General features: G+C 43.4%; 1 protein-coding gene across 14 annotated transcripts in view; it reads left to right on the top strand.

The window, feature by feature from the left end:
- The window catches only part of ANKS1A (ankyrin repeat and sterile alpha motif domain containing 1A), a 180,221-nt gene that overhangs the window by 91,870 nt on the left and 74,375 nt on the right, over positions 1-13,976 (top strand). For all 14 annotated transcript variants that reach the window (XM_078055457.1, XM_078055458.1, XM_036096154.2 and 11 more), the window contains one exon: positions 1,453-1,579. In XM_078055457.1, coding sequence (XP_077911583.1) covers positions 1,453-1,579 — 127 coding nt within the window. The remainder of the gene's footprint in view (positions 1-1,452; positions 1,580-13,976) is intronic.

Here is a 13,976-nt window from a genome sequence, read left to right as displayed (position 1 = left end):
AAGGAATAAGTAACACAGGCAAATGGCTCGTTGTAATGAAATAGCTTTTAGCTTCCAGGTGGCTTTCAGTAAAGTGGAGGTTCCTGCTGTGCTTAGCAGAATTTCGGAAAGAGACTGTCATTCTGCCTTTGGAGTGGCAGCCTTGTTACCAAACAGGAGCCGCAGCCTCTCATTTAGTCGGGGGCTGCTAGCTAGAATCCGTGTTGTCTCATTAGTTTGTAACACAGTGAGCTGTGTCTCCCAGAAGCAAAACCCTGATGGATCACAAACCTGATTTATGTGCAGTGAGCTGTGGGGCATGTCTGAAGGAGGAGGTTTCTGCATGTACCAAAGAATCACATTTGTTAGGGTACCATTATTTGTTAGGTGGACTTGGGAATTCCTCTGAACCCCGCCTCTGTTGGTGTTGTATCCCTTCTCCTAGCCAACTGCTCAAGAGGAGATTTCATGCTTTGGCTCGCACTCCTAATAGCTGGTACATGATTATTCTTAATTTGCCTATGACACACATTGGATTCTTAGGACAGATGAGCCAGAATGATCGTCTAAATCAAGGATCTCCATTGTCTCTCTCAGTGTGACTGTGGCACTGATTATGGTGTTTCTGGCCTGGTTTGAGGAGGAAGCTTGGCCACCTCGGTACCATGACTAGCTGTGGGCACAAGGCCGTCACCTGCCTAGACCTAGTTGGTGGGTGTGGAAGCCAGCTCTGGTCCAGGTATTCCATCAGAGACACTTGGCTGCCTGGATCAGGGATTTCTCCATCGACAGAGCTGCTTTTTTCCTCCACTGAAATTCATACTGCCTAGCCATTTGACTCCTTTCAGAACAGAGATTGGTGGAATTAATTTAAACTCGTATTACCATAAATGTAGTAGGAAGCTGGCTTTTGAGAGAAACTTCCCTGTAACCCCCAGGACCTGTGAAAAAAGGCTCACAAAAATATAGAAGGACGCATAGAGCACTTTGTTTCTGGTAAATGTCAGTCATTCGGGATCAGTCAGGAGTCATTTGATTCCCTCTTGAGAAGGTGGGAAGGCTTCCAGCCTTGGGGTAGTATGTGTGCATATTGGGGAAGAATTGTGGAGAAAGAAGGCCTTTGTGAGGCAGCCTGGCTGAAAACTGCTTGGGAAGCGACTACCCACTGAGAAGAGACCATGCAGAACACTGTGATGATGGGAGAGGCACGGGAAGGGAGGATCTTGGATTGTATTAATGGCTTTTTGAAGGATAAAATGAGGTAGGAAAAGGGGAGTGTTTTAATCAAAGGCCATTGAGATCTGAGGTACAGGTGCATATCCAGAAAAGCACGTGGTTCCACGTGACACTTGAGCTGTTTACCTTCTCTCCCCACCCCCCTTCCTCTCTGGTGAAAAAGGAGAATTTGTTCTGCATAACCTGTCCTGGTATTATCCACCCACATGAGAAGTTCTATGGTGTTTTCTCTCTTAGGTCTTGGCCATGAGACCCTGGATTCAGGGAAGTGCAGCCAGGGAAGAGGATGAGCATCCTTATGAGCTGTTGTTAACAGCAGAAACAAAGAAGCTGGGATCCATGGATGGGGATGGAAAACCAAAAGGTACGCCCCTGCCCCCAACCCCCTCCCAGCAGAAACAACTGCAAAAGGATTTTTAAAGTTTGTGATCCTGGATGGCAAGTAGAGGGTGATGTTCCTTGGGATGGGGAAGTTGGGCGTCACAGCAGTCGGAGGTGGTGGGTGTATTACGACCTTTCATTTAGCGTTGGCTTGCCCCCCCCTCCCCCCGCCCTTCAGCACATGAAGCAAGGAGGTGGTTAGGTCAGACCAGGCGATGGCTGTGGAAGGAGAGACGGCCCGTGGTGTGATGGAGATTGATTTGGGGTCTCAAGTCATAAACCCTCAAGTTAATGCCGTGGAAAAACAAGCCCAACAAGTCAGTCCCTTGGGGTTCATGAAGGCTGCCGGCACAGGCTCTGCTTTGAGTCCTGACCTCAGAATGAGACACTCCTGGGGAGGGGCCCGTGATTGGCTGCCACCCGGTAACTAGAGTGCTCTGTCGCCTTGGCCTACTTTCATCGCCTCTGCAAAATTCCGTTTCCTCTGTGAGGGAGCGAGTGCCGCAGGACCCAGAGCCAGGCCGACGACGGAGGTGAGCGTACTGCCGGAGCATGAGTGACAGCCTCTGTGCTAAGAACAACAACAAGGGGCAGTGCGGTTCCCACTGCACTTGGAAGGGACTCCTGTGGCCTCCTCCTGTGGCCTCTCCCCGCTCTTTATAGCTTTCGGGTACTAGGTCCTTCGTGGGGCATGATTAGCGCCTCCTTTCAATCCTGATAGTCACGGTTCCGGTAAGAATGGGGGGTGTGATGGCTTCTCTCGAACCCACCCTTTGCTGGGTCTGTCAGAGGGTAGGGGGGTGGCAAAGAGAACATGTACGTATGTGTCTGACATCGTAGACCTTATTTTTAACTGTCCTGTTTAAAAGGTTTCTCTTCCAGCACGCAGAAACTTAGTGGTTGTTTTTATAGTAGTTGTTTTGTTTTGATTTTTTATGGTTTCCATTTGGAGCTTTCTAAAAAAAAAGTTACAATTTAAATATAGTAAAATTTACCCTTTTCGTGTACAGTTCTGTGAGTTCTGACAAATATAGTTATATAACTGCCTCCCCAGTCAAGGTACGGAATGGTTTTATCACACCAAAAACTCTCTCGTGTCCCTCTATAGTCAGTCCCACACCTTTCCCTTACCTCTGGCAACCACTGCTTTTATGTCAGTCCCAATAATTTTGCCTTTTTCAGAATGTCCTATAAATGGGAATCATACCATGTGTACCCTTTGAGTCGGGCGCCTTGCACTTAGCATGATTCACTCAAGAGTCCTCCATGTTGTTGTGTGTGCCAGTAATTTGTTACTTTTCATTGCCAAGTAATAGTCTGTTGTACTGGTGTACCACAGTTATCCATTCTCTAGTTGAGGGCTATTTGGGTCACTTAGAGTTCTTGGCAATTACAAAAAAACTGTAAACATTTGCAGGTTTTTGTGTGAACATCAGTTTCATTTCTCTTGAGAAAACAGTAGGAATGGGATTGCTGGGTCCTAGGCAAATATATGCTACACTTTATAAGAAACTGTCACACCATTTTCCAGAGTGGTTATACCATTTTGCTTTTCCATCAGAGTTACAGTTGCTGTGTATCCTCCCTAGCACTTAATATTGCCAGGTTTTTAAAATTGTAGTCCTTCCAATAGGTGTGTAATGGTATTTCATCGTGGATTTAATTTGTATTCCCATAATGATTCATTATGTGAACATCTATTAATGTGATTATTTGCCATCCATATAGCTAATGAAATCAATGTCCAACTCTTTTACTCATTTTAAGAAATTGGGTTGTTTATGTTCTTATAATTGAGTTGTGAGAGTTCTTTATATATTTTGGATACTATTTATCAGATACGTAATTTTGTCCTAGTCTGTGATTTGTCTCTTTATTTCCTTAACAGTGTCTTTTGAAGAGCAGAGGTTCTTAATTTTGATGACAGCCTATCTTTTCTTTTCTTTTCTTTTTTTTTTTTTTTTAGGGATAAGGTCACAAATATTTTTTCCTATATTTTCTTCTAGAAATATTGTAGGTTTAGGTATCCATTTAGGTCTGTGACCCATTTTGAGGTAATTTTTGAATATGATGTGAGGCATAGGGAGAGATTCATTTTTTTGCATGTGGATATCCAATTGTTTCAGCATGATTTGTCAAGGACCATTCTTTCCTTGCCTTTGTCAGTTTGTTATTCTTTTTCAGAATTGTTTTAGATATTCTTTCCATACAAAAATTTAGAATGAGCTGGTTGATTGCTACGAAAAGTCCTGCTGGATTTTTATTGGGATTGTGTTGAATCTATATAGCAATTTGAGGAACTCTCTTAACTGTATTGAGTCTTCTGATCATGTTGGTAGGTTTTTAATTAAAATATTTAGAGAGCGTGGAGTAGAGCACCAATGCATTCTCTAGTTGTTTAATAATAAATCATACTGAAATTAACCCTTAAAGAGCAAGTACTTAATGCTCTGTTTGAAAGTGGTTCTTAGGGAAGAATTTTTAGCATCAAGGAGGAACGAGATTATTAATTTTTTCTCTCTTTCGAAGGCTTGATCTGGACCCATTATAAGATAGCTGGCTCAACCTTTGGAAAGAAGAAAAAGAGAGTCAGACAAACTTCATAAATGGGGCTGGTCTCCTTGGCTGCCAAATGCAAGAATTTTCTATCCTCAAGTCGAGAGATCTCCAGGTCAAGGAGGGAACTGCCACAGAGGACTTTAGGCCTCACATCTCCTCCTCCTTTGCTTTGGTTCCTTCCAGCTCAGCAATACAGTACTGGGCTAACTGTTAAGAGTAGGCGGTGCGGGAAGCAGATTTAATTGGACCACAGCATGTGGGGTGTGCCTGCCTCCAGGCAAGCTGGTTGGATCACTCAAAGACCTTTCAGACAAAGGAGTTGAGACATTAAAGATGAAAATGGGCTCTGCCAGTTTCTCAGTAGCCTGGAAGGAATGCCTGCTAGAGTTGGTAAATGTGAGACAAGTCAGCAGATGATATTACGGATTAGTACAGAGTCAGTCTTTTCTGCTTTTCCACTAATGTCATTATCTTAGGCAGCTTTTATGAATTAATTCATCAGTTCTCAAAAGGCCATGTTAATGAGACTACCAGAGCTTTCAGCCCTCTTTACTATATAATTCACAAACCTATGGCAGGAGGGGTGGGGTGGGAGATTATCCAAATTGTATTTTATTTGTTTTTTTTTTTTTTTTAATTTTATTTATTTATTTGACAGAGAGAGGTAGCACAAGCAGGGGGAGTGGGAGAGGGAGAAGCAGGCCTCCCGCCAAGCAGGGAGCCCGATGCGGGCTCAATCCCAGAGTCCCGAGATCATGGCCTGAGCCGAAGGCAGTCGCTTGACTGACTGAGCCACCCAGGTGCCCCTCTAAATTATATTTTAAAAGTACATTTGTATTAGCTCCTGGGGGAAAAAGAAATTCAGAGAATATAGAAGTGAATACAAGTAAAATGGTCCAGTCTTCTTACCTCTCCGCTACTCACAGTTGCTGGAAGTGACATAGTTTGAAAGTGTAGTGTCTGCCTCAGGCCGTTTGCTGTCTTTATTTTTTAAAAAAGTGACTATGTGAGATTGTTTTGTTTGTTTTTAACAACCTAAAATGGGATCGTATTTCACAAACGGTTTTGCACACTTGTTTTGTTTTTTTAATTTACCTTGTCTATAGATCATGGGTACAATTTTGTTTTAAGTTCTTATTAAAGATCTACCTTATTCTTTTTGAATGGTTGTTAACTATCCCATGACTCATTTTTCCATTCTCTAGTAGATGGATGTTTACATTGTCTCCGGTATTTCTCTGTTATAAATGAAGCTGCTGTGGACATTCTGTACACATATTCTTACATGCTTACAAGAGTATTTTTTTTTTTTTTTTAAGATTTTGTTTATTTATTTGACAGAGAGACACAGTGAGAGAGGGAACACAAGCAGGGGGAGTGGGAGAGGGAGAAGCAGGCCTCCCGCGGAGCAGGGAGCCCGATGTGGGGCTCTATCCCAGGACCCTGGGATCATGACCTGAGCCGAAGGCAGATGCTTAACGACTGAGCCACCCAGGCACCCCATAAGAGTATTTCTTAAAAGACATTGATAGAAAGTAGAATTAGCCAGTCAGAGTGTAGGTATACATCTAAATCTAACTGGTGAAGCTGAATTGCCCTCCCTTGATGGTTGATGAGCACACGCTTTCCCATTCCTTCACCAACATGGGATATTAGCACTCTTTAATGTTTTTCACCGTGATAAGCCAAAGAAGTGTCTTTTGTAATTTGCCTTTGCCTGATCTTGTGAAATTAAGCATCTTGGTCATTAGTGTTAGATGGCCTATGAGTTGCCTATCTTTTTTCCCTCTGTTTTTCTACTTAGAAATTAATTAATGGTAGTGGAAACACTTCATACAAATACTGATAATATTTGGCCAAAGTGATACTCAGAGGAAAGTTAGATCTTTAAATTTATTATAAAACAAAGACTGGGGCACCTGAGTGGCTTAGTTGATTAAGTGTCCAACTCTTGATCTCAGCTTAGGTCTTGATCTAAGGTCATGAGTTCAAGCCCTGTGTTGGGCTCCATGCCCAACTTAAATAAATAAATAAATAAATAAGACTAAAACTTAATGAAGAGAAAGTAGCAGAGAGGAATTAATAAAGATAAAAGCAGATAGTATACTTCACATACTTTATGGTATGCATGTTATACCTCAGTAAAGAAAAAATATAAAAGTGGAAATAATGAAATTAAAAAAAGCAGTAAACTTGACCATTACAATGAAAACTTGTTTGTTTTTCTAAAGATCTCTGATAATTCTGATCAAGAAAAGAGGAAAAAAACACAACATGTAGGAATAACATAAAGCACACATATAAGCACAAATTTAGAGATTTTAAAAATTAATAATAAAGGTTTATAGAAATAAATTTTTGTGGTTAGTTAGAGTTGCTGCCATCCCCTGGGATGTCTATTGGTCCGTCACAATGACTGGTAGCATTGGGGTTTCCAGTGGCATTTAGTGCTTGGTGACTAAGCATCTTGCACTATGTATGATACTTCTGCAGTTGCTGGATTGCCAGTTATGTCAGTGGGTATAACAAAAACTGATAGAAGTAGAAAGCAATCCATGAAGTAGAAAACTCATCCCTTGAGAAAGGTACTAGGCCCAGATGGTTTTATGACAGTTTTATCCAGGTAGGTATTCCTCTCTTATTTAAATGATTTCCAACATAGAAGTCTTCTGAAATCATTATTCAGGGCTAGCATAACTAGCAATGAGAGCAGTGTTTCCAGTTGCATGTAGCACAGTCATATATTTCTCTTTAGTATTTAACTCTTTGCCCACTGGGCATTCTGGACATACTGTTGAAATAGTGGACAGATTTCCAGGTTTGATAGCAAATGGGAAAGTAGCCAAGAGCTCTAAAAATCATTGTTCTCTGTGGTGCTTTTCTGCAGCATCCACTAGTAGTGCTTGGGTGCAGGTGAAGTGGTTACTTAGCTTAGGACAGTGATGAATAATTATCTGAAGACAGTGATACATGTGGATTGTTTGGCACACAGCTACACTCTGAGGTTTTTTTAGAAGCAAGTAAGTCAATATTCCTGAGAGCCATGCATTTAGATCTAAGTGAAGTTTACGCATCAGCACAAAGACCTTAATCCTCTTGGAGGGGAGAAAAATGTTATCTTAGCTTCTCCCTCTACTTCCGCATCCGGAGCACTGCCAATTCCCAAGCCTTTAGGGAATTCTGTAGTGTAAGCGTTGGCTTTTCCCTTTGCCATCTTGGGATTCTCAGGTGTGCCTCCATGTGCAGTCCCATTTTTACATTTGGTTTAGTAAGACTTCAGGAAGAAGACCAGATCGGTACCTGTGTTCAATCCACCATATTTACCTGGAAGCTCTCATTGCTAAAATGTTAAAGTTCTATAAAGTGGGATAAAGTAATTTAAAAAAAGGGATAAATTATGTTAGTGCAGGAGATCAGGGATGGCTTTGTGAAGGAAGTAGCATTTGAGCTAAACCCAAAAGCAGAGAATTCTACTTGCTAGGCAGAAGTAGGGTGGAAGGAGAGGGCATTCCAGGCAGAGGGAGTGGCATAAACAACAGTAAGGTGTTGGAAGATGATAGAGCTCATGTTTGGAGAATGGTTGGCTGGAACAAAGAACTGGTTGTAGAGTGTCAGGTCTCAAATGTCAGTCATTATTCCAAAGACAGTGCAGTGTTGTTGAAGCTTTTTGAGTGAGATGGCAGGATAGAGGCCATGCTTTATGTATGTGTAATTGTGGAATCTTAGATTGCAGTTGGGAGAGACTAGAGACAGGAATACTTTGAAGTCAAGAGACTTCAAGGAATCTCTTAAAGGAAATTAGGGTCAAAACTAGAGTACAGTAGGAAGTGATAGGAAGGGAAGGTGTGGATGGTAGAGGTATTGAGGAGGTAGAATTAACAGGACCTTACAATCAAATGTGGAAGAATCAGGAAGAGAGGGTATTAAGGATGATTCTAAGGCTTTGAGCCTGGGAACCAACTGTGCAACCCACAAATAGGGGATCGAGGAGGAACACGTTTGAAGGAAGATGTTAAGTTCAGTTTTGAATATGTTAAGTTTGAGGTTTCAGGTACTAGGAGAACATCCAGGTAAAGATATTCCATAAACACTTAGAAATGTGGGCCTAGTGTTCAAGAGAGAGAGATTAGAAATGCAGAATCATGGATCATCCAAGTTGAGGTGATGGGTAACATAAAAGATTAATCAGTTGCTGCAGGAAAAACTAGAGAGAGTGAAGAAGAATACAACCTATATTTAGAAGCACAAAGGTAAAGAAACATAGGAAGATAATCAGGATCATGCAGTGCCATAGAAGCTGAGGCTGAATGTGACAGAACCCCCAAATAACTGTTGTTTAAGCAAGATAGAAGTCCAGAAGTAAGGAGTCCAGGTCTAGCATGGCAGTTCATGATGGCCAAGGAACCAGTCTCTTTCTGCCATCTCATGGTTCAAGATGACTATTCAAATTCATGCTGTCAGCACAGGAAAGAAGAAAGGGGAGAAAGGAGGGCACTTTAAAGATAGTTCTCAAAAGTTGCACATTCCACTTTCACTTATAACTCATTGGCCAGAATTTGGTCATGTGACTATGCCTAACTACAAAGAAGCTGGGAAGTGTGGTCTTTAATGTAGGTGGCTGTGAGCCAATCTAAAAAGATCCTATGACCAAGGAAGAAGGGGAGAGTGGGTCCTGGGGATAACTGGTAAACTGTGTCAAATGATATAGAAAGAGCTAGACAAATGGAGACTAGAAAAAGGGTTCAGCAGTTAGAAGGCCATTGGTAAATTCAAGATGGGGAGATACTTCTCTGAGGTAGGGGAAAGAGATCAAATTATCCCCAAGTTTTGACATGGCATTGAGAGTAGTTGAGGAGGTTTGTCTAATCTAAGTCTTCCCAGGAAATTGATGTGATTATATCCAAGAGTATAGGTGCTGTGGGAAAGATGATCATCTGAAAAGAGTGGGAGAAATGAGGAATCCATCTTACAGTGATACCGCAGTTTTCAAGAGATGAATAAAAGGGTGGCCAGGTCTGGTAGTCCACTTGGATTCTTGCTCTTCCACGTGTTGGCTGGTGACTGAGAAAGTCATTTAACCTCTTCAAGCCTGACTTTCTACATATAAAGTAGGGATACATATTCTTACCTCATGGTTATTGTGAATATTAAAAAAGAAAGTGCTTAGCAGGGTGTCCAGCATAGAATAACTAGTACCTAACACAGTGTAGCTATTGGAAGCCAGCTGAGTTAAATAAACTGGTAGAGGACTCAGTCAGTTGTTTCTTGAGTATTCAGCAGGGCTCAACATTCCAGCAACCGGAGAAGAGAAGGCAAATGGTTGTGAATACCCAGTGTTGGAACTGGCAGAAGATCAAGGGAAACAGAGATGTCAAGTGTGCTGTTAAATTAGGCACGGTTAAGTATCATGGCTGGTTGGAAAGTGATCCAAGCAGAGCTGGTACACTGAATAGGGAAATTCGGGGGGCCAGAGGTCCAACAACAGGCAGTGAACAGACTCTTAAGGAAATGGGGGAGCTGTAAGGTAATCAGGACCAAGTCAAGGTAGAACAGTCCTGAGTCCCAAAGCTGGGCTGTACCTATGGGGGCTGCAGTGGGTAGAGATGGGTCCTGACCTGAAGATTCTCCACCGTGCTGCTACACGTCACCCTGCATTAAACTTGCAAGACTATTGCACCTTCCCCGCCAGTGGAGTTTTATTCTGTCTAGTTTACAGGGCCACTTAGAAGAAACCAGTCTCCTTTTGCAGAGTCGGGAGAAAGGAAACCAGCCTCTGTGTGCAGTGGTAGCGTGAAGAGCAGTTCGGAAATGGTTGTAAATGAAGAATGATGATAATGATAGCAGCTACCGTTTAATGAATGCTTCTCAGGGGCGGCCATGTGCTGAGTCCATCTACGCTGATTAGGTCATTGTGTATCTCATGACAAATCATCCGGGTGGGGGCTATTTTTATCACTGTGTAGTAGATGAGGAAGAAGTTCGGTGTTAGAGCTGAGTCTTAAGCCCTAGTCTGGCTGAATCCAAAGCCTGTTTAGCCATGAGGTTAAACCCTTTTCATCCAGGGCCCTGCTGCTCTTCACGTTCTTAACGCCCTAGAACTGGAAGATTCGTTTATCTAATCAGAGTCGAATCATACTAAATCTTAAAGCCTTAGAGAATGCATCCCAGTCTTTCTTTCTTGCTTGCTTGCTTTCTTGCTTTCTTCGCTTTCTTCTCTTTCTTCTCTTCCTTTTTTTTTTTTAAAGACCCAGAGAGAAAAAAAATCACACAGCTGGGACTATAACTTGGGCCTCCTGAATCCCAGTCCAGGTCTCTGTTTCTCTGGTTGCCATGGACCAGAGAGAATGGACTCTCGGTCTACTTGTCTTATCAGATCACAGTCACCAGCAAGTGTCTGCATAACCTAGTCAGCACCTTCCTTCTGAGGAGAACATGGTGACTCTCCACAAGTAGCCATGTACGTAGGAGTTCTCCTGGACACACCCGGTTTCTGGTGCTCACTGCAGTGACTGGGCAGTTGGAGGGTTCCAGTCCTAACGGAACAAAGCAAGCAGAACAGTCTGGGTAACTGGAGTAACCTCTGGGTTGGAGGGTTGATTTGACTTAGCAAGTTCTCACATAAGCCGCAATTTTTAGCTCTAATCTAAACAGACAAGGGGGTTACTGAAAATGTGTAAATGTTAAAATGTTATTATTTATAAGCCCTTGAGATCCCCATGGATCATCATCATCATTAAAATGCAGCACAGAAGACCCCTTGCTTCAGCAGCTCACAGGGTAAAAGGAAAATGAACAACACTCAGAGTGAATAAAGATTGAAAGTCCAAGGGGCTGGGAATTAGCATGCTGCTGTGTGCTACTTGGTCGAGCAGCTGGCCTTGATCTATGGGGAGAGTAAGGAAACAGCTGTCCCTGTGTCCTGGCCCCTTGTTTCTCTCCTACGAGGGCAGGTTGTGGGGACTGCTGAGGGCAGTGCGGGAGGAGGATTGGAAGCTGTGTAGTTCTAAGGTGGGAGCGCAGTGATTCCCAGTCAGAGGGAAAGCCTCAGGCCTGACGGTTCTCTTCTGCGAGTCCGAGAGTCCATGAGTGCCCAGGCACGAGGTTTGTGGCTCTGCTTTTTCTAATGTGTTTCCACTAACCTTTAAGCCTGTCAAGGCCTTACTTCTCCTTCAGTACCCAGCTCAAAAGCTGCCTCTTCTGAGAATCCTTCTGGTTCAAAGTAATCACACTTTCCTTCCTGCTCACTGTGCATTTGGTTTATACTTTTTTTTTTTTAAGATTTTATTTATTTATTTGGCAGAGAGAGACACAGCGAGAGAGGGAACACAAGCAGGGGGAGTGGGAGAGGGAGAAGCAGGCTTCCCGCTGAGCAGGGAGCCCGATGTGGGGCTCGATCCCAGGACCCTGATCATGACTTGAGCCGAAGGCAGACGCTTAACGACTGAGCCACCCAGGTGCCCCTGGTTTATACTTTTTTTAAAGCATCTATTAATTTTGGCCTTGAATTCTAGTCATTTCTGTATATGCTAGTTTCTTCTGATAGCTGGTAAGCCCATTGAGAAACTCCGTGTCTTCATCTCTGGGGTGCCCCGTGAAGGCAGACATTTTCACATGCTTATTGATGGAATGGGTACTTACAGCCACAGTTGTGGGGCCCGTTTCTCACTTCAGCCTTCTCACTGTATTACCTTCTGCCCCTTCCTTCTGCTGTCGAGTGTTGTAAGGATAATGAAGGCAATGGATCTTCATACACTGTCTTTGGTGATCTTTTTGACAAACTTGTGAGCAGCAGACTTAGTTGTTGGGCTCTTCTGTGAGTGAAGTATGTTGTAATGGATCCTATGTGGAGAATAATAGTAATTGTTAACATCTCTTGAGAGCTGGCATGTGCCAGGTGTGGTTCTAAGTGCTTGACACTACAATTTAATTCTTACAGCAATCCTATGAAGTCAGTACTATCATGATCCCAAAATTATAGACAAGAATTCTGGGCACAGAGAAGTTAAGTAATTTGCTCAAGATCTGGCTTATGATCAGTACGTTATATTGTTACCACCTTGTCCCTGAGAGGCCTAATATTATCCTGACTTTACAGAAGGAAGGGACCACTCAGTAGTTCTTTTCCTACCTGTTGATTTGCCAGGATATCGAGCTTAGTCTTGGATATGGTTTTTTATGGGGAAGAGAACTCTAGCTTATTAAGATCCTGAGGGAGGATCTTCAATCTTGACAAGCTTTTCAAATTCCAAGGTGTCTTTCCTAGGGAATTGCCTGGGTAAGTCATGTAATCATAAGAATTCCTTTCCATGATTTCTTTTACTCCATAAAGTATTGGTAGATTGTGTTTTCCCTCATGGGATTATGGCCCTCAGAAATTTTTCCTCTTCACATATTTCCTCCTTCCATAAGTTTCCATTCTTTCTTTCTGCCCACTTCCTTCCCCCGGCATCTCTCTGGTATTGAGCTCTTGGCATCTGTCTCTCTTTCTTCATTGATGGCTAGCATGAATGGGTGGCTGTTAGACAGGACCTTCATTGTCAGCTCCCACAGCAGCAGTCAGAACATTCTCTGTGGCCTGGGTTCTGAGGTCCACCCAGGCAGTGTAAGCCAGGCTAACTCCCAGTTCTGGACTCCGGTATTTCTCTTTTGTTGTTGGACTCCCCTCCCTCCCCAAAATATTGTGAAATAAGGAGCCAGATGCTGACACAAAGGAATAGAAGCCCGTGTTCCTGTTACCAAAGTCCTCTTTTTGTATTCAAATGCAGTCAGAGGAATGTTGCACCTTGGGCCAGAATCTGTAGGAAATTGGCCACATGGGTATGGTCCGAGAGGTAGCAATTTGACTCTCCTGGTCAGCCTCTCCTAGGAAGTGCCATTGGTCTGAACCACAAGTGATGGTCATGTGTCATCTTCTCTGGCCCCACCGTGCGACGCTACAGGGCAGCTTTGTTCAGGCGGCCAGTTGTCATATGTGGAATTCATAGTCCTGAAGTCATGGCTTCCTGGGGCTGAGTTAAGCTGGATGGAACTCTTATGTACGCAGCATTTCTTCTTCCCTAGAGAAATGATTCCAGTTGTTCAGTGCTTTTCAGTGCTCTGGACCTGACCTTTGGGGTATAGAGTTTGTGAGTTAGGGGTGTGAAAATCCTGAAGCAGTCAAGTGTAGAGGAAGGAGATGCCAAAGTTCGTACTTCTGGACTCCTGTGGTTAAGTAATCAGAGCCATAAAGTGGAGCTAATTGGCTGCCTCCTTGCAGCCTCAGCAGGCTTGCCAAAAGCTGAAGAGACTGTGGAGACTGAACCATTCTTCTTGAGAAAGTGGGGTGAATGGAACCGTGTCCCTGCTCAGACCTCAGGGTGATGGGTGCAATATGAGAATTGGTTGTTGGGATCCTTCCTTAAAGGCTGTCTTGGAAGAGCCAGCATTGTAGGACTTTGGCATTGTGCATGGAGCAGTGAAGACTGTTGTAGTGCATCATGTTTATAAAGTGCACCCCTCCTCACCTGATGACCCTATTCAGTTGTGGAACTGAGCTTCCAGGAGCCTTGGGCTGCAGGCATGCTGGTCAGAGAGAGTGGGTGCTATGTAGGCAGTAGCAGGAGAAGCAGCCAGGCAGGGATCTGCAGCAGCCCCTGACGGGGAGAAGTTTGCCATCACGGTATGGTAGAGACTTGGATTCTTATCACCATTGTAACATAAAAGGGATTTTTAAAGCCTATGTGCAGTTCATCCTACTTATTTTAGATACTGAAGCCCAGCAGGATGAGATCAGTGCCAAGGCCACACAGCTAGAGAGCAGCACAGCCAGGACGAGAGCCAGG

This window comes from Halichoerus grypus, chromosome 9, assembly GCF_964656455.1.
Source record: "Halichoerus grypus chromosome 9, mHalGry1.hap1.1, whole genome shotgun sequence".
NCBI classification, from domain to species: Eukaryota; Metazoa; Chordata; class Mammalia; order Carnivora; family Phocidae; genus Halichoerus; species Halichoerus grypus.
This window is presented reverse-complemented; position numbering and strand designations above follow the sequence as displayed.